General features: G+C 40.1%; 1 protein-coding gene across 1 annotated transcript in view; it reads right to left on the bottom strand.

The window, feature by feature from the left end:
• Positions 1-21293, bottom strand: part of RAPGEF5 (Rap guanine nucleotide exchange factor 5) — a 259477-nt gene that overhangs the window by 155825 nt on the left and 82359 nt on the right. The window contains exon 7 of the mRNA XM_055124161.1: positions 221-269. Coding sequence (XP_054980136.1) covers positions 221-269 — 49 coding nt within the window. The remainder of the gene's footprint in view (positions 1-220; positions 270-21293) is intronic.

Below are 21293 nucleotides of genomic sequence, written 5' to 3'. Positions count from 1 at the left end.
GCCTTTCTTTGAAATCTAAAGCAAGCAAGGCAGTGGTATTATAAAGAACTAGATAAAATACCCCGTGCCATTTCAATGACAGAACAAATGACTTTAAAATCAAACTGATATTTTTCTTCATTCAACACCAAGGGTTCCTGAGATACATCCACTAGCTTGTCATATGAAATATCCACAAAGAATTAGAACTTTCTTTCAGACCCATGGAAAAGACACTTACCAGACTTCCTTGCTTTCAGAGCAATGACAGCTGCCAGCTCTCTCTGCATCTAATAAGATAGGGGAAAAACATCAGATTAGAGTGAGAAAAATGTAGCTATCAAAAGCAATGCTTTGTTTTTTAGATGTGCAACCAAATTAAGAGATATTGCAATTAGAGCTAAATTTACTGCCACTCCTGCTTTTTGTTTTATTTTAATAACATGAAAAAATCTCTGCATAGGAATTTTAGGTTGAAATTATATGACTTACACAGATTTTAAAAAGAAATTAGAAGAGCTGTAGCAATAGTATAGCAGCAGGTAGGCTGCTTGCTTATATGTGGTCTACCTGAGTTGGAGCTAAGCACCCCTTATGGTTCCCTAAACCCTCCTGTAGTGATCCCTGAGTGCAGACCCAGGAGTAAATCCTGAGCACCACTAGGTATGGCAACAAAACAAAGAGAATTACCAGAATGTATACACTAGTATTTATGACATAGGAAAGGATCTTAAGAATATAACTACAATTGGGTCTTGGAGGGGGTGGAATGAGGGAAGGCCATGCCCTGTGGTACTCAGGAGTGAACCCTGGTAGTATTCAGAGGAACCACAGTGTCAAGGATAGAAGAAACGCTGGTGTATCACAAGACTAGTTCTTACCCTCTAGACCTGCTCTGGACCACTGAGACCCTGAGTTTGATCTCTGACATCTTTTCCACAAATATATGACACTTGGAAATACACATAATAAATTATTAAAACAAGAATTATGGGGCTGGAGTGATAGCATAGCGGGTAGGGCATTTACCTTGCACAAGGCCACCCCGGGTTCGATCCCCACCATTCCATATGGTCCCCTGAGCACGCCAGGGGTAATTCCTGAGTACAGAGCCAGGAGTGAACCCTGTGCATCACCGGGTGTGACCCAGAAAGCAAAATAAATAAATAAATAAATGAATGAATAAATAAATAAATAAAACCATGGAAAAGACAGTAAGCATTATCCCTCAAAGATTATGGCTTATATTAGAAAGCTGAAATCGGTATTCCTATTATAATTGAACCTTTGCTCAAATACAACCAGTGTTCCCTCGAAGCCTGACAAGGTCATAACAATTGTTCAGGATAAAGCACCAGATTAAAGTAAATTGACTCTTTGCCTTCTATGTCAAGCAGGATGCAGACAAGATAGTCTGCAAAATTCGATGTTTCTTAAACCTGCTCATTTGTTTAGATTTTTGCTTGACCTTACTTTCCTCATCCCCACACTTTGTGTAGATATTCCCTTCAAAAACAGGGACAGAAAAAGGGGAGAGATAGAAAGGTAGATAGATAGATAGATAGATAGAGAGAGAGAGAGAGAGAGAGAGAGAGAGAGAGAGAAATACATGTTTGCTAAAAATTCCAATATAAGCAAGAATAATCCACTGCAGGATACACCCTGTTTAAGTTTAGAAGAGTGTGAGTGAATGAGTGTGTGTGTGTGTGTTTGTGTGTTTGTGTGTGTGTGTTTACATGTGTGGGTTCAATGCTTGGAGATGGTGAGTCTGGAGGGGTCTTGCAGCTTACAGTAGATTATTATTTTCTTATTCATTGGTTTTGGGGGCCACACCCAGCAGTGGCCTGGACCCTTTCCCAGGAGTGATCTAGGGGCCATCTGATGCTAGGGATTAAATTTGAGGCTCCCGCATATAAAGCATGCACCCTAGACCTCTAAGCTGCCTCCCTGGCACACTAACAACATTTTCTTTATTTATGTGTTTGTTTCATTTATTGACTTATTATCTCCTGAGTAGTGCTCAGGAGGCCCTGAGGGCCTTCCTGGTAATTCTCAGCCTTCAGGGAGGTGGTTCAATGCAAGTTCCTATGTTGGAGTATGACTTGAGCTGGCAGTGTCAGGGATTACCTGGTCACTGCAGTGGTGCTCAGGGCTGTACCTCCAGGGCTGTACCTAGCAATGCTTGAGGGGCGGTATAAAGCCAGGGTCAGCCTGCAATGCAAGCACCTTACTCTCCACATGATCTCCGGCCTGCTAGTGACACTTGAAATGGGGGTACATGGGAATTCAAGGTTAAAAAAGATTTGCTATCAAAATGAATCTAATTTGTATTCATTTTTAAAAAGGCCAAAGTAGCTATGTGCTAGATGCTGGGACTTCATTCCTTATGGAGAGGGGTAGTCTTTCCCAGGCAGCTTTACGACTGGGCTTTTCCCAAATGCCATTCAAAGGGAGATTCTCTGGTAGGGTTGAACTGATTCTATGAGACCTAAAGACACCTAGGAATATCACAGAGTAATGACAAGACAATTATTTCCTCTACCCTTGGGAGTCTGTGCTCTGAATATGCTCATTGTCGGCAATGTTGCAGCTGAAGATTATATAGGGAGAAAAGAGAACTGGAAAAAAATAAAAGTGATGAGTGAGCACACGTGTGATAAATGATTGTACAGAAACTCAATAATAACAATTTAATAACAATGGGCCACATTACATAAAATTTTATACTCTTCTTAAACATTTTGAATAAGGTAGATTATCTAGCAGTACCACTCCATTCAGGACTTCCCCTTTCATGTTGTCACAGGTATTTGTTGAATGCAGTAAAACATGTCTTCACTTACAAAGAAAACAGTCTCTTACCAATGGTGTCCTCATTCAAGAGAAACTGGGGAAGGCCTGAGGTATCTCAGAGGCAGGAAGAAAATGAGGAGGGAAATGACGCATGCAAAACCCACTCGAACACCCCTCCTTCAGCTTTCTGAAATACTCTTTGGAAGTGTTTCAGGATTGCCTTCTCTAATCAGGTTCAAAATAGAATTACCCCAGAAAAGGGAAATATTGGATAATAACTCCATCTTTTTCAGGATTCTTGGGGGACAGACAGGGGGTTTAGATAACCAAGCACCAGCATTCTTTCACTGGAAAGCCAAGAAGACGATGAGTGAGAAATGAGAAAGCCAAGATAAACTTCATAGTTTAGGGCCTGAGAGATAATATGGGGTTAAAGCACTTACCTTGCATGCAGCTAAGGTTCAATCCCTGGCACTGCATAGGAGTCCCCAAAGCCCCACTAGGAGTGATCCCTGATTGCAGAGCCAGAAAGAACCCTGAGCACTCTTGGGTGTGCCCCCCCCAAGGAATCAAACAAAAAATCTCCATAGTTTAATTTAGAAGAAACTTAAATTTGGGGGTGGGGGACAGTTGATTTGATTTTTACACAAAGTAAATGAGATCATTCAACTACACTCCCTGAACATCTGTAGTTTAGGAAGGATGCAAAAGCTTTGTTTTTTAAATGTAGGCAGGATGTGGAATAGTCTAGTTTCCATGTGTCTGCCTCAGTGGAGGAATTCCACTTCTTGGCATCTACCCTTGAAATACAAAAACATTGACTTGGAAAGACATATACACTCATTGCAGCTCTTAGTACAATAGTCAAGAAATGGAAATAATCCAAATGTCCAGCAACTGATGAATGGATAAAGGTCCTGGGTTCAATCTCTGACACCATGAGGTGCCTTGAATACTGCCAGGTGTGTCCCCAAACTTTGTTTTCCCAAACTAAAAACCCCCCACATAACAAAAGAAAAAGTTCTGTACTCTAACACAAATCATACTTCAGTTGACTGAGGTCTTGGCCCGGTTAGCTGTGACAATAACTTCCTAAGAGATCTTAACAGAGCCACCTGGCTAAGATGCTCTTCAGTTCTTAACAAAAGGGAACTGTGTGATGTTTTGTTTTGTTTTTGTTTATTTCTGGGACACATCTATCTGTGCTCAGGGTTTACTCCAGGTTATGTACTCAGGGATCACTTCGGATGGGGCTTGGGGGACCATATGTAATACCACGAATGGAACCTGGGTCAACTGTGTACAAGACAAGTGGCCTTGTACTATCTCTTCAGCCTCACTTCAAGTCATTACATGTGGGGTAGTTGTTAAATGGAAGAGTGCATGGACAATGATTATTTCCCATCTACTTATGTTGTTGGCACATATTGGTTTCCCTTTCCTGAAATGTAATCAGCCCCATGGAAGAGGCACAAATAAACGTCCTGGGCAGAGAGCCACATACTGGGGGTGGCCTCTCTAACGTGAGTGCTGAACCACTGCCACAGTGATGGGAAGAAAGACATAGCTCTGGATCTGATAAGAGGTGCATTACCCAGACCTCCCCTAGCACAATGCTTCCCTGTTGGAATGTGGCACTGGAGGCTGGATGTGCTTCAGAGTTTAACATTTCCAACATTCCCAGAAGAGACCCTCTCATTGGCATATTCACAGCAAGACGCAAGCAACCACTTGCAACCAAGCACTTGAGTACTTGTACAATGAAATGTAAAATGAATTGTATCACATGGGATCCAAGAAGGCTAGAAAATGCCTCAGGATTTCCCATTAAATATGTTCAGTGTGGATTAGCTTTTGTCACCACATTAAGTCATGACAACTTTTTCTTTTTCAGGGCTCTTAACATTCCCAGCTGTGAATAATAGATTAACAACCTCTACTAATTTTCCACTCCAAGTGTCTCTCCCTCCATTCCCTCTCATGTTTTCTTATGTCAAATGGCTATGCAAGCACTACTTTTTGTCTCCTGAGAAATGCTTTCTTTAACTAGCTTGGATTTTAATCTTTTTTCCAGCAGTTCCCAAACATAACTACACAGTTATGTCACCTGGAGGGTTTTTTTTTTATAATTTATTGATTTTTTTAATTAGTGAGTCACAGTGAGGGCAGTTACAGATTCACACATTTTCGTGCTTTTTTTACCCTCATGCAATGTTCGAGAGCCCATCCCTCCACCAGTGTCCATTCTCCACCACTTATGAACCCAGTATCCCTCCCACCCCCATCCCATCCCCCCCACCCCACTCCGCTTCTGTGGCAGAGCATTCCAATTTGTCCTCTCTCTCTCTCTCCTTTTGGGTGTCGTGGTTTGCAATAGAGGTATTGAGTGGCCATCATGTGCAGTCTCTAGTCTACTTTCAGCGTGCATCTCCCTCCCCGCTCGGGATTTCCAATCACATTTTACTTGGTGTTCCCTTCTCTATCTGGGCTGCCTTTCCCCCAGCGTGTGAGGCCAGCTTCCAAGCCATGGATACAACCCCCTGGTATTATAAACTACTGTTCTTGGGTATTAGTCTCCTACTCTGCCATTTTATATTCCACAGATGAGTGCAATCTTTCTATGTCTGTCCCTCTCTTTCTGGCTCATTTCACTTAGCATGATACTTTCCATGTTGATCCACTTATATGCAAAGTTCATGACTTTTTTCAATATTTTTCTAACATCTGCATAGTATTCCATTGTATAGATGTACCAAAGTTTCCTTAACCAGTCATCTGTTCTTAGGCACTCGGTTTTTTCCAGATTCTGGCTTTTGTAAACAGTGCCACGATGAACATATAAGTGCAGATGTCATTTTGACTGTACTTTTTTGCCTCTCCAGGATATATTCCCAGAAGTGGTATTGCTGGATCAAATGGAAGTTCAATTTCTAATTTTTTGAGAAGTGTCCATATTGTTTTCCAACAGCATGGTACTACAACAAAGGCAGAGCCACAGACAAATGGAACAGAGTGGAATACCCCAACATACAACCCCAAATGTATGATCATCTAATCTTTGATAAGGGGGCAAGAAAAGTGAAGTGGAGTAAGGAAAGCCTCTTCAACAAATGGTGCTGGCATAACTGGAAAACCACATGCAAAAGAATGGGCTTAGACCTCGACTTGACACCATGCACAAAAATCAGATCAAAATGGATTAACGACCTCAACATCAGACCACAGTCCATAATGGACATAGAAGACAAGGTTGGCAAAACCCTCCACAATATTGAAGATAAAGGTATCTTCAAAGATGACATGGAACTAAGCAATCAAGTAAAAACAGATAAACAAATGGGACTACATTAAACTAAGAAGTTTCTGCACCGCAAAAGACATAGGGACCAGAATACACAGGCAATCTACAGAGTGGGAAAGGATATTGACCCAATACCAATCCGATAAAGGATTGATATCAAGGGTATACAAAGCACTAGTTGAACTCTACAAGAAGAAAACATCCAACCCCATCAGAAAATGGGCTGAAGAAATGAACAGAAACTTTTCCAAGAAAGAGATACGAATGGCTAAAAGGTACATGAAAAAATGCTCTGCATCACTAATCATCAGGGAGATGCAGATAAAAACCTATGAGATACCACCTCACACCACAGAGAATGGCACACATCCAAAAGAACAAAAGCAACCGCTGTTGGAGAGGATGTGGAGAGAAAGTGACCCTTCTACACTGCTGGTGGGAATGCCAACTGGTCCAGCCCCTTTGTCACCTGGAGTTTTAAGAACCCAAAGACCCTCAGGCTACTATATCAGACTTGATCAATGCAGGGAGAGGTCCAAGCAATGGTTTTGCTCTTGCTGTTGCCAAGGTTCTGGACTGATCAGGTTGAAAAGCATTCCTCCTTCAATAGAGTATCTGTTTCCTCAAGCGTGATCCTTCTGGGGACAATGGCAGGAGCAGGGCATGCCCAGTTGTGCTCAGGGCTTGTCTTGCATATAGCTGACCTGGGATCAATCCCTGGCGTGGCATACAGTCCCCAGGAACCCCTCCAGGAGTGAACCCTGAGCACAGAGCAGGGCCAGTAGCTTACGAACCATACTATCTCTCTGACCTCCAAGAGTCATCCTCGTGATCTTATAATCATTTCAACTGACAACCAGTCTTAATTTTGTTCTCTCATTTAATGTTCCTTCAAGAGGAATGCAAACTTCACTGTTTGGGGTCTAAATTGCTGTGATAACTCAGTCACAGGAGAAGATCCCATTATGACAACAGCAAGTTTTTGTTTTTCTTTCTTTCTTTTTTTTTTTTTTTTGGCTTATTGGGTCACACCTGGTGACGCTCGCGGGTTACTCTTAGCTCTAGACTCAGGAATTACTCCTGGCAGTGCTCAAAGGATCATATAGGATGTGGGGAATTGAACCCAGGGTGGCAGTTTGCAAGACAAATGCCCTTCCCACTGTACCTGACAACAACAGCTGGATAGATACAGTCTACCCAAGAACAAAGAAAAATGCAAGGAAGCCTTTGGAGAAGTTTAAATTTTAATTTAAAATACAGTCTTCTCAATATAAAAAGAACCATATAATTCATAATGCATCAGCAGCTAGGGTATATTTGCTCTTTGAGTATCTATATAGAGGATGAATAAGGGACTGATAAGACAGATCTCAAGTTTTTCCTCCTCTCCCCTTGTTATCCTTCAGAAATATGTTGAAGTGTTTTTTTTTTTTCAATAACCAGCAGGACTGTTCACAAATAGCCTTGACATTCAACAAAAATCAGAGCCAGGCTTATTTTCAGCATTTAGTCTTCTTTTCTCTCTGGCACTTCAATAGTGCTCGCAGGCTCGAATTCCAAATGCTCACAAAGGGGTTTCTGCAGCCATGCCAAGACTCAAAAGGCAACAGAAAGCATTGAATGCAAAGTCTCAGTGTCAAGAGCCTCTTGAGGGACACAGGAACGGAGCAGACACAAGGACTTCCTGGAGGAAGAGGTTCTTATAAACCCAGTGAAAAGTTGGAAACAAAGTTAGTGAGGGTCATTTTTGGAAAATAGCTTAGGAGAGGCAAAGATTCTAGTAAACCCAACAGCTGTCTTTAGAAACTCATTTGGAAGAGATTCACACATTTCTGAACGATTTTGAATAAATCTGTAGATCTTAGCAGCATTTAAAGTTTGATACTATGATAGAATGTTTTTAAAATACAAGATCCATTTTCTCAATTTCTTACACTGAAGAAGAAATCAATCCAATGTTCTTCCCTATTTATTCCCAAATGTACATTTAAACCACCATAAAATCTTAAACTGGTAAGGACTTAAGAGTTCTAGAAAACAAAACAAATGTGCTTCTTAAAGTAATCAGTGATTTTTTTTTTCTTTGCTTTTTGGGTCACACCCGGTGGTGCTCAGGGGTTACTCCTAGATCATGCACTCAGGAATTACTCCTGGAGGTGCTCAGGGGACCATATGGGGTGCTGGGAATCGAACCCAGGTCGGCCGCATGAAAGGCCAATGTCCTACCCGCTGTACTATCACTCCAGCCCTGATTAGTGTATTTTTTTTTTTTAAATGACAGAGATAAAGCACTGAGTATGGCTAAACCTTGGTCCTATGAAGGACTATTCATTGGTGAAGTAACATGTTTTTTTATTCCTCAAAGGTCTGTTTTTCTATTTCTAGTTTTATTATTTTGTTCCAAAGAGCGAATATTGTCATAATTAATATTGCAACAACATGGATAATCTGTGATTACCCTTCAGTTCCAAGTAATAATTACTAAATTAAAAAGTTACTGTCTGGACATATATGCTCTTCACTAGTAGTTTATAGTTATTTCCCATTAACTGCCATCATCAAATCAAACATGGGTTTGTCAGGCATGCTGAGATAATAAAATATGCTTTGGCTCACTCACCCATGTCAAGGCAATTAGGTATATTTTAAAAGTCACACATGGATGATTTTTTTTAATCCAGAAATTTCAGTCATTATGTGACTGAAACCCAATCATGAACAACTTTGTAATTGTGTATCTCACTGTTATTGAAATAAATTATTTTTAAAATCTAGATATACATATTAATTTTAATGTAATTTAGACAATGACTGACCAAAGACTAAATATATTATAAGTGGTTTGAAATGGGCAAAATGAACTGGAATAAAGAGGTACACTAAGGTGTGTTTTTCTTTTAAGTCTTCCATTTAAATCTGCTACAAGTGCATATATCTACTTTGACGTTAAATAGATATGATCATTCAGGTATGTTCATGAGTACGGTATGAGTTTACAATAGAAATAAGATCACTTAGAATGGAAAACAATACTTGTAGGAATATTATAAAAAGTGTGGAATCCTGAAAAGATTATTTTGTGAATACCTCCTTTCCAAAACATCACTTACATGTTTAGGCTCAAGAGCAGATAGTATCCACATACAACCCAGAGATAGCCACTTCCAGGCAGTAAAAGGTCAACACAGCAGTCTTTGTTTAACTTATCTACTATATAGGATTTGACAGTGTTTCCCATTCTTTTCTCCTTCTTAAAAAAATACCTTATTTTATTTATGATGACTTTATAATTTTATAATATTGTCCCATGCAGAGAGTCTCTTGCCCGCATGCCTGGCTGTCTTCCCTGGGGCCCCTTGGAGGGTATGGGCTCCAGCTTCCCTCCCCACCCCGAGAAGAGCTCCCGGCAGCCAAAGACCACCAGAACTTAGCTACAGCCATGCTCGAGGCTCCTCTCCACACATTCGGACAGGCCTCATGCATGAAGGTACCGGCAGAGGAACGCAGGTGTGTGTAATCCCATCAACGGCCAACATACAGAGACTTAAGCAGGAGAAAGTAGCAAGCTACTGAGTTCCCTGACCACATGGGACAGCCTAGCAAGCTTCCCATGGTGTATTCATATGCCAAAGCCCATAACAAGCTGGATCTCATTCCCCTGACCTTGAAAGAGCCTCCAATGGGCACTGTTAGGAAGGCTAAATGGAGAGAGATTCTAAAATCTCAGGGATAGGACAAATGGAGAAGTTACTGAGCCCGCTAGAGAAATCAACGAACAACGGGATTTCATGATCGTGATCATGAATATTGTCTCATGCATACAGCATTCCAACACCTTATCTTCCACGGTCCCACTAACACCACACCCTCACAATTATCCCAGAATAGGCTCCCTCTACCCCCACCACACCCCTAGTCTCTCAACCATGGTAACCTCCATTTAGTTGACCAGTTCTTAGATTCTGTTGCTTTTGACACTTGTTACTCTTACTCTGTCTTTATATCCCACATACGGGAGAGATTACTCTGTATCTGTCCCTCTCCTCTGGCTGATTTCACTTAGCTTGATACCCTTGAGTTCCGTCCACCTAGCAATAAATTGCATCTTAAGATGAAAAAGGTTCCATCTTTTCTTATGCCCAAATAGTACTCCATAGTGTATATGTATCATAATTTCTTTATCCAGTTATTTGTTTTTGGACACTCAGGCTATTTCCGGATTTTGTTATTATAAATAGTGCTGCAATAAACACAGGAATGAAAATGTCTCATCTGAATAGGATTTTTGATTCCTTGGGGTAGATGCTCAGAAGTGAAACTGCCAGGTCAGATCAAATTTCGATTCCTAGTTTTTTGAGAAATATTAATATTGTTTTCCAAAACGGATGAACCAGTTGACACTCCCACCAGCACTGAATGAGTATCTGTTCCAACACTGATTGTTTTCATTCCTTTTTGATGTGTGTCAGTCTCACTGGTATGAGGTTGATAGCTCATTGTTTTGACTTGCATTTCTCTGGTGATTAGTGATGCAGGGGATTTTTTCCCCCATATATCTACTGGTTATATGTATGTCTTCTATGAGGAAATTTCTGTTTATCTCTTATTCCCACTTTTTTGATGGGGTTCAATATTTTTCACTTGTTAAAATGAATTCTTTTCTTCTTGACCATTAGGATTCCATGATACTGTAGCACTATTGTCCTGTTGTGCATCGATTTGCTCAAACAGGCACCAGTAACGTCTCCATTGTGAGACGTATTGTTACTGTTCTTGGCATATTGAATACGCCACAGGTGGCTTGCTAGGCTCTGCTGTGTGGGCAGGATACTTTAGGTAGCTTGCCAGGCTCTCTGAGAGGGATGGAAGAATCAAACCCAGGTTGACTGCGTGCAAGGCAAACGTCCTACCCGCTGTGCTATCACTGCAGTCCTATATGGTACAAATCAGCATTTCTCAATTGAGGCCATATGGGATATTCCAAGGGGTCACAGGTGAAAATCACATAAATAGGGCAGCTACAGCATGAAACAGGGGCAAACCACTACAGGGGAGTGACAGGAAGGTAACAAGGTCAGAAAGGATCACGATCAGAAAAAGGCTGAGGAATACTGATGAAGGACTTTCTCATTCCACGCTGGCTGCTACTTCTCTTTTTCCTGAGCTCTGCTATTCCTCAATCTTTAAATTTTAATCATCTAAAGTTACCCATCCTCAGCTCTTTCATCTTATCTCTTTTTTTTTTCATTTTCCCTAGGCCAATTCTTTACTCCCAATGCTTCAATGACACCTGCTGCTCCAGAGTGCTAGAGCCTCCTATTCATGCACCTTGTGGACCTCCACACTCTACTCACAGCTCAAATTAACATCTCCAAATGGGAAGTTCCTTTTATACCACGTCTCTCCCTCATAACTCCAATCTATGTTCCACAGAGTTGGCTGGTGAATGGTAGTGCTATGCACCCGGGGTGTCAAGTCAGAAATAAAGTAACCCTAATTATTTTTTTCAGAACAACCCTTTCCCATTTAGACTTCTACCTCAACTTTACTTCTCTTCCTGCCATATCATTCTTTCCCTAGAACCAGACTAATTGTCCTTAGACATAATTTTATATTTCTTACTAAAAAACAAGGACAAAGTCTTCAAAGATTTCCCAACACATCCCATCAGAGTCTACTGTCTAATCTTACATACATTGTATTCAGTCTATGCTTCAGCCTTACGAATATAAAATGCATACCACTTTTCTGACTGGGTCAAGGTCTTTCTTTGCTCTGGGCCTTCCTATATGCTCTTCTCTCTGGAATGCCTCTTTACTATCCCACCTGGTATAGTTTTGAGTCCCAACTTGGTTACTAACATCTTCCTAGAGTTCTACCTAAATATCCCACTGGAAAGAAGTTCTCCATATGTGTACCCTGAGAACATTCTACATGTACCTTAGTGCTAAAGTTATCACATGCCAGTAAATCTCCTCCAGAGCAAGGGGCTTTCCACTAGCAGATTAAAAACCATTAAAAAGCAGATTAAAAACCATTAAAATGGATTCCTCTATCATCCTGACTTTTGTCCCTGCTGCCATTCCTGGTACATAAGTTTGTTATTTTAAAAAAATGTTTGTTTTTTTACCAACAAAAGAGAAATGTTTGTAGTAGCTGCTGAGAAGACTCAGGAGGAACATCATTGTTAACTTTAAATATTTGAATGATTAAGGGTAAAACTGAGACCAAAGATGAGAAGGCATAAAACAAGGTCTGTTGGGGCTGGAATGATAGCACAGCAGGTAGGGCGTTTGCCTTGCATGTGCCCGACCTGGGTTCGATTCCCAGCATCCCATATGGTCCCCCGAGCATGGCTACGAGTAATTCCTGAGTACATGAACCAGGAGTAACCCCTATGCATTGCTGGGTGTGACCCAAAAAGCAAAACAAAAACAAAAACACACCAAAAACAAACAAAGGCCTGTTTTAAGCACTTTCAAATAATCAGAGGTACCCATAGTAGAACAGCCTACTATATTAGGTTCAGCAAAAGAAGCTTTAGATAGGAAGGTAACTATCAGAAGCACCCAGATCAAAGGTTTGTTCTAAAGATTTGTTTTATGAATGCCTCTTTCCAAACCACCCACTATCAAAGGAGAACAGGCATGAACCTCTTGGTGGTGGTGATATCTATCAGTTGTACAGTTGATGTTAGAATCACTGAATGCACAACACACACATAAAGGTCGTGAAATCTTAAACAGACAAAAACTGTTGGAGGCCCTTTTCTGTTGTAGAAATCTCATAAAATGTCGTTCCTGGTTGAAAAGAAAATTTGAAAAGAGCAAATTAATGGCACTGACATCTTTTCAAAAGAGCAGGGATATCTGGCCCTTCAAAAGGCTCCTGTTACAACTCCTGATAAATGGCTTCCCTTGAGTCCTCACTGCTGATAACATGAATTTGTCAGCAAACAAAAATTTCACAAATACAAACAGTGTTTAAAGAAATAAGTATATAGGACACTATGGGTTTTCACTCTAATGAAATAAAAAAAATGGTTTTGTTTATATCATTGAAAATTCAATTTTGATGTCTCAGTTAATTTTTTACCATTTTCTGGTATGCCAAGACTATTTTTGGTCTATCCCCCATTTAATTCATTTTTATGGGATTCTGTTGCAAAGTTTTAATTAACAAAGGTAGTTTTTAAGGACAATATAATTTACAAACTTATATTATAGCATACATTTTATTCCATTTTAGAAGTTATTCTTTAAATGTAAAGTATCTTTTTTTCAATCCTTATGCTTGCTGGAGATAATGTTATACTATAGCATATACTACAGCAATGGTATACTATGCATTAGTATAATGATAATACCAGCCAGGCCCCAGGCATTTTAGGGGTTGTCTGTGGCAAGGAAAGATTCCTATAGGATCCTGCAGGAATACTACATTAGAAACACTTGTGTTGTGATGCATCCAGATCAATTAAAATCCTCTCCAACTGGAAAATCTAGAAAAACTGAACATGGGAGAACTTCCTAAAGGAACAAAATTCAGAGTTCAGTATCCAAAAGCTTAACAGCAGAATAGCAGATCTCTTATTTTACTCCAACCTTGAAAGAAGTTCTAAAATTCTGGCTGATGGGCCGGAGACACAGACATCTATCTCAGGAGAACTGAGCATCTAGAATAGTTCCTTACAAAGTAAGTCATAAAGCTCAAACAAAATGTTATTTTAATATTAGCTATCATTGTCTTATTAATCATACGGATGAGCTTAAAATATGATAGAAGTAAATATTAGTTGTTAATTACCTTATAGTTCATATGCTTATGTACCTTCTTCCCACCTACATGATAAACTCTGTAAGTACCTCTGCTTAATAAGGTCTGCCTGTCTAGTCACCCATTACAACCAGGGCAAGATGAACTGGTAAGTTTCACTGAAAAGTAAAAAACATTTTAAAATGCTTGTATGTTTAGAAACTTTAAAAATAAAGTTTGAGATTTCCACAGAATTTCAAACTTTTATAAATACATAGAGGTCAGGGTAGTTTTAGAAATTCCATTTGGAACTTCAGAGGCATCAATCAGTCTTATTAGCTGTGGCCCAGCAGCTTTTGACATTTGAGAGATAACTGCTATTTCGTGAGTCAAGGAACTGCAGATATGTATTTAACGGGGAATGTGTATTAACTTTGTAGTTCTGCCACAGCAAATTACCACCCCATTTAGTGCTTAAAATGGCAGCCATTTATCATCTCACAATTCTGCAGATCAGAAGTCCAGGCACTGCATGTGTGAATCAGGTTGCTGGAGCAGAGATTCATGTGGTCCAAATCGAGGTATGACAGGGCTGCATCCCTTCCTTGAGGCTGGGGTTGGGGGGAGGGGCAGAGGGCAGGCTATGGTTCCAAGTTCATTCAGGGTGATGGCAGAATCTAGTTCTTGATCTGTAGGAGGAAGACATCTGCTTTCCATTGGTTGGCACCTTACCTCTGCCTTTAGCTTTGAGAGGTTTCTCTTTAGTCTTTGCACGTGGGCACCCCTTTCTTGGAGTCAGCAGTGCCATGTTCAGAATATTTTCTGTACTTGTTTTTCTGTGATTTCTCTTTGATTCGGGCCACAGCAACACCTTTGCTTTTAAGGGCTCATGAGATTAGGCTGGTTCCACACAGACAGTGTAGACCTAGAGCTTCTTTTGTCACACAGTGACAGATATTCATAGGTGCTAGAAGGGTATTAATGTTTAGAGGAATGCCTCTTCCCATGGAATGGTAATACCAATTCTCAGAGCAGTCTCGAGAATTTCTCAACCTTTACCAGCATTTAATAATTCCAAAGAGATGAAAAATTAAAATTCTATTTAATATAGCACCATACTTCACTTGATAAAAGTTTTCAAAGGAGAAATGATAATGCTATAATCAAAACCCAATCTGTTGAGAACTATTTACAGTTAGTATAAAGTGTTTCAAGTGAAGATAATGTGGAACATTGCTTCTTGAACCCTGTCATTATTTGGAATTAGTTTGGACTTTTAATTAACATTTTATATCTAAAATGTGGGGAGCAGATCAATAGTACAAGGGGTAGAGCACTGGCCTTGCAAGTGGCTGACCCAGGTTAGATCCTTGGCATCCCATATGGTCCTCTGAGTACCGCCAGGAGTAATTCTTGAGTGCAGAGCCAGGACTAACCCTAAGCATCACCAGATATGACCCAAAAAAGCCAAAAATAGGAAAAGCTTCATCTCTCCAATATGTATAATACATCCTATATGTGAGATGGAAATATAGTATACTAAAACCACTTGCATTAAGCCTGTATAATACAAAACTCAGCAAGTACCAGAATTTCTTAGTTTTGTACCCATTTCTCAATTCCTCTTAACTGAAAAACAGGCTAACAAATTAACATATGCATTCAAGTTTCTTCAGTTATTTCCCAAAGTAGATGTTAATTGGTGTTACTTATAATAATGAAAGACTGAAAATAGCCATAACTGTGATATATGTGGATACGTGTATATATATATATGCAGTGTTACTTATAAAAATGAAATATTGAAAATAGCCACAATTGTGATATGTACGTGTGTGTATATGGAATGGAATATTACTGGATAACACTGAGCCATTTAAGACAAAGTGGAGAAGTTAAGGTAATGCTAACTATAAAAAGTAGAAGACAATTATTGGATGATTTCACTAATACGCACAATGTAAATAATTAAAGCAAAGGAAAAGGTGAGAAACTACAGAGTTAACTCTTCAAAAAAAAACAGACAAGAGAATGCAAGGTATAAAAAGGGGAATAATTTCATCACTCTTAACTCCAGAGTATAGCAAGGACAAAGTGGGAAAGAAAATGAGGTGGATAGCAAGGAGGGGAGTGGTATAGCTCTATATCCAAATTACAGAGTCAACAGCAATGACAGCAGGAGAGATAAACTATGGCAACCAAACTTGTAATGTGCTTGTCAGGAAGGCAGGCTTGGGATTGGGGTGCGAGGGTGGTAAAGAGGAAACCTGGAGACACTGGTGGAAGGAAGTGGACATTGCTTGTGGGATTGGTGATGGAACACTGTATACCTGAGACTTACCTATGAATATTTGTGTATATCACAATGCCTTAACAAATATATTGGTTCAATTTGGGAAACAGCCATAGTGTTCAAAATAGGGAACGAGAATGATAAATCCGTGGAATAAGACACAATGAAAGCCCTATAAATATAAGGAGGTACGCTCAGCACTGAAAGCAAATTGAGTGAAAGTACAGACCAGGAAATAGATGGGTTATTTAAAACACTCACACACACATACATAACAACAACAATAAGCTAGAGCGTAAAAAGCCAAGTGTTAATTAGTAATAAATTATTTCTGAATGGCTTTGTTATGGACATTTTTTCCTTATAGGTTTCTTTTGGCAATAACTTTATTAAATGTTTCACTGTATCATTGTCGTCCCATTGTTCATCAATTTGCTCGAGTGGGCACCAGTAATGTCGCCATTGTGAGACTTGTTACTGTTTTTGGCATATAGAATACGCCACGGGGAGCTTGCCAGGCTCTGCTGTGCGGATGAGATACTCTCAGTAGCTTGCAGGACTCTCTGAGAGGGGCAGAGAAATCGAACTTGGTCAGCTGCATGCAAGGCAAATGCCCTACCCGCTATGCTATCGCTCCAGCCCTATTAAATGTTTAAGTTTTAAAAAATCCAAGTATAAATTTAAAATATATATACTTACATAAATATAAATACAAAATATAAATCCAAGTATCGCTGTATCACTGTCATTCTGTTGCTCATCGATTTGCTCCAGCAGGCACCAGTAACGTCTCCATTGTGAGACTTGTTACTGTTTTTGGCATATCAAATACGCCACAGGTAGCTTGCCAGGCTCTGCTGTGCGAGTGAAATACTCTTGGTAGTTTGCTGGGCTCTTCGAGAGGGGTGGAGGAATCAAACCCGGGTCGGCCTCATGCAAAGCAAACGCCCAGCCACTGTGCTATCACTCCAGCCCATAATCCAAATATAAACAAAAAAATACAAGTATCAGGGCTGGTGAGACAGTACTATGGGTAGGACTCCTAGGCACCTCTGGTGTTTTGTTTGTTTGTTTGTTTGGGGGCAGGAGCACTTCTGGTATTGCTACCCCTACCCCCACTCCCAGTCCCCTCCCACCAAATCCAAGTATCTGTAAAGCAGAAAGAAAGAAAACTGGGCTGGGAAGGCGGCTCAGTATTAGAGCACATGCCTTTCACCTGTGAAGCCTGCACATGATTCCTAGCACTACGGGAATGGGGCTGGGGGAAGGAAGTGAACGGGAGGGGAGGAAACGAGCAAGGAAAGAGAAAACAAGATTTGGCTTAGAGTGATGATTGCTCACTAGCAGATTGCCCATCACTCTGGCACTAACAGATACAGGGACAGAATTCATGCTATTTCTATTCAGCACTCACATAAAATATCATACTTTTAAAAAGCTTTCCCTTTTGTATTTGTGCAGGCCTTCCGCATGTGTGGGCTGAGCATATAAAGCGCTAGCAAAGACTTGGGTGTGCAAAATTACTTTGCATTGAAGGAGCTCGAAGAGATCCTATTTTATTTAATTTATTCATGTATTTATTTGACACTGTGTTCTACATAACTGTTACCAAGGGAGCGCCATGCATAAAGTGTATTCCAGCACCACACTCTCCAACAGAGTGTTCACGTCCCCCCACCATTGTCCCTGTCTCCCCCTCCATCCCTCCTGTGGTTGGCTTCCTACTGAAAACCAGTTCTCAGTCTCTGATGCCTTTGGGCATTTGTTATTCTCTTACTATGTTTGTTTATATGAGAGACATCATTTTGTGTCTAACCCTCTCCTTCTGACTAATTTCACTCAACCTGACAATCTACAGATCCATGCATGTAGCCACAAATTATATAACTGTGTATATGTATTACATTGTGTGAATGAACCCATGTCTTTATCCAGTCACTGGACATGGGTTGTTTACAGATTTTGGTTAGTGTGAATAGTGCTGCAATGAACATAAGAATGCAACTGCCTTTTCTGACTAGAGTTTTTGAGCCCTTGAGGTAGATGCCAAGAAGTAGAATTGTCATATAATATGAAAACTCAATTCTTAGTTTTTGAGGCGAGTCCATGTAGTTTTCCATAAAGGTTGGACCAGTCAACATTCCCACCAAAAGTAAATGAGCATCCCTTTTTCCCTACGTCTACTTCCAATGCTGCTTGCATTTGTTCTTTATGATGTATGCCAGTCTCACTGATGCGAGATAATATTTCACTGTTGTTTTGATTTGTGTTTCCCTGATGACAACTGGTACAGAGCATTTTAAAATCACATACCTTTGGAGCACCTGTATATCTTCTTTGAGGAAGTTTCTGTTCAACTCTCCTCCTCCCCCCAGCGTTTGATAGAAAATGTTGTTTTTATTCTTGTAAAGTTCTACCAGTGTTTTATATACCTTGGATATAAACACTTTATCAGATAAGTGATGGGCAAATATTCCCTCTCAGTCTGTGGGTGTCTATTTATTCCAGTCATTGTTCCCTTTGCAGTGCACAGCTTCTTAGTCTGATATTGTTCTATTTGTTTATTTTTGTTTCCATTTGCTTAGCCAGTGGCACTGGATCATGAAGATACCTAGAGCTTCATGTCATGAAGTATTATACTTATATTTTCCTCAATATCATCTTGAATTCAGGTCTCACATTGAATCTTTTATCCATTTTATTTGACTTTTCAATAATAAAGAGGTTATATTTTAAATAAAAGCACAATGTAGCCCAATATGAAATGTTCACTAAGTAGCATTATTAAGTTCCTTAACTTCCCTCAGATAAGACTGCGGTAGTCCTTCACAAACAAAGATTGTAACTATATAAGTTGATAATTGAATGGTAGGCCTATATTTCCTGTCAATTAAAAAGTATCTGCTTCTATGTGTATTGCACAAAAAACTTATTTTCTCCATCTTGGGAACAGATACTTAAATACAAATATAAAGCACAGTTGTACATACACACATACTCAAATGCATTCCTACACCTTTCTTTACTCACAAGGAATTTGTTTTGACCTGTTTTATTCTTTAATGAGTTTTAGACATTCACGCCTTTCTGAGCAGATGCTTTTAAATATATGCCCCATCCACCGGACTCGTTTTAGTAGACAAAACAGTCTTTATTGTACTGCTCATCAAACTAAATTCTCAAAGCTGGAGTTAAATTAGATAATCACATAATCTGGTGGGCTCAGATGGTTTCCTTGGAAGTAGAAACAGTAACTCAGTCATTAGCTGTAAAAAGTTGTGTGTACATCTCTGATATTTCAGAATCTATCTTCATATGATGAAAATCATTTGGAGGTGCGATAAACAGAGCACATCGGCATTTGGGGATAATAAAGAGCAGCAACATACCATTTAGTTAACTGAGAGATCTGAGTTTGTAACGTGTTGTCAGTGAGATCCTACCAGAGAGAAATGAAAAGGGCTTTAACCAGGTCCCTAAGTGGTCCTTGAGATCTATCTACAGTCTATAGCTCCAGGCCCTTTGGATACCCAGTTGACCAAGAAAGCTTAAAGCACAAGAGAGTAAGTCATCACAGGTCCCAGGGTCTAGACAACAAAGAATATAGACCAGAGCTGTGCAGCAATTTTGCCAGAGCTTTGTCAAAACTTGAAATCTGATCAGTCTTCTAAGGCTTCATCTGACATTTTCTCTCAAACCCAATCTACCTAGCCCTTCCCCAGATCTCCTAAGTAGCTCCTAAGCTCCGGGAAGGGCGGGAGCCAGGCTACACATTCCAGGCAGGAATTTTATGTTCCCTACAGATAAGAAATATAAGGTAGCAAGATGTTCACGATCCTGTGGCAGCTAGACAGAAGGTTAGTCATTCTCTGGGGGAGTAACTTACTTTTATTTTCTGAACGAACAAGCCTGCTCAGGTCGGCCATACACTAAGAAAAGGAAGATGAACTACATACCATTTCTCCATTCCCAAGGCAGTAAAAGGCAGACAACCAGACAAGGTAGGCACAGAAACTCATATTTTAATGTTACAAAAAACATTTTGAATGCGAAGCAATCACCACTGAATTGCATTCATCCGATAGACCCAAAATAGCAGATTTTTCTTACTCTTATTGGCCCCCAAATTTCTAGACCATACTAGTTTGGCAGTCTCTAATAAATTCTACTATTAAAAAAAGATTAAATCAGTGACCAGATGTTATAGTATAGTGGGTAGGGCATTTGCCTGGCACACAGCTGACACAGGTTCCATTCCTGGCATTCCATATGGTTTCCCAAGCACTGCCAGTGTAGAGCCAGAAGTAGTCTCTGAGCATCACCAGGTGTGGCCTAAGCACCCCTCCACCCAAGAAAAAGATAAATCAAACCCTATCCCCATCCTACTTCTGTTTCCTATAGTGCCACCAATTTTAAAATTGCAATACATTTTTTTAAAGTTGTCACTATTTTCTCGAGACACTATTGTTTGAAAATAAATTTCTCCAAAGTCATAAACCCAGTTTGTAGATTTATCAAGAAGGACTAAGTTGGGCTGGAGAGATTGTACAGGAGTAAGGAGCTTTCCTTGCACCCCACCAACCTGGTTCAGATCCCCAGCTCTATTTATGGTCCCCTGAGCCAGGGATGACTCCTGAGCACAGAGCCAGGAATAGGAACTGAGAAATGTGAGGAGTACCCCCGAACCACCCCCAAATGAAGGAAGAACCAGAAAGACTAAGTAAAAGAACCAGAGTCACATCACATACAAACTGAACACAGAGAGGGTGTATAAATTGTGTGAAAGATATGACTCAAAATGGAATTTCACTCATTTCAGGTGAAATATTAGACCCGGTTCAGAAGAGGAGTTTTAAGTGAATGAAAATAAAATCATTAGACAAGCAGTTCCAGAGAAACAACCAGCCTTCAAAACGGAGAATGGTGAAAAGTCTGGGTCTGTGAGGATCACCGTAGCATGCTCTGAGTTGAGACAGAACCAAGGCTGTTTGTTCAGACCCTGTGCCTCTGTAGCACGTATAAACCAGCAGGGGTCTAGCAACAGTAGAGACAGCATGAGAGAAAAATAGATTGAGGCCTGAGTTAAATGAAAACCTTAATTAACAGGAGTGAAATGAGAACTGTTTTACCTGTAGCAAAGGCTTCCCAAGGGGGGAAACAAAACATTTACTA

Source organism: Sorex araneus, chromosome 1, assembly GCF_027595985.1.
Source record: "Sorex araneus isolate mSorAra2 chromosome 1, mSorAra2.pri, whole genome shotgun sequence".
Taxonomy (NCBI): Eukaryota; Metazoa; Chordata; class Mammalia; order Eulipotyphla; family Soricidae; genus Sorex; species Sorex araneus.
This window is presented reverse-complemented; position numbering and strand designations above follow the sequence as displayed.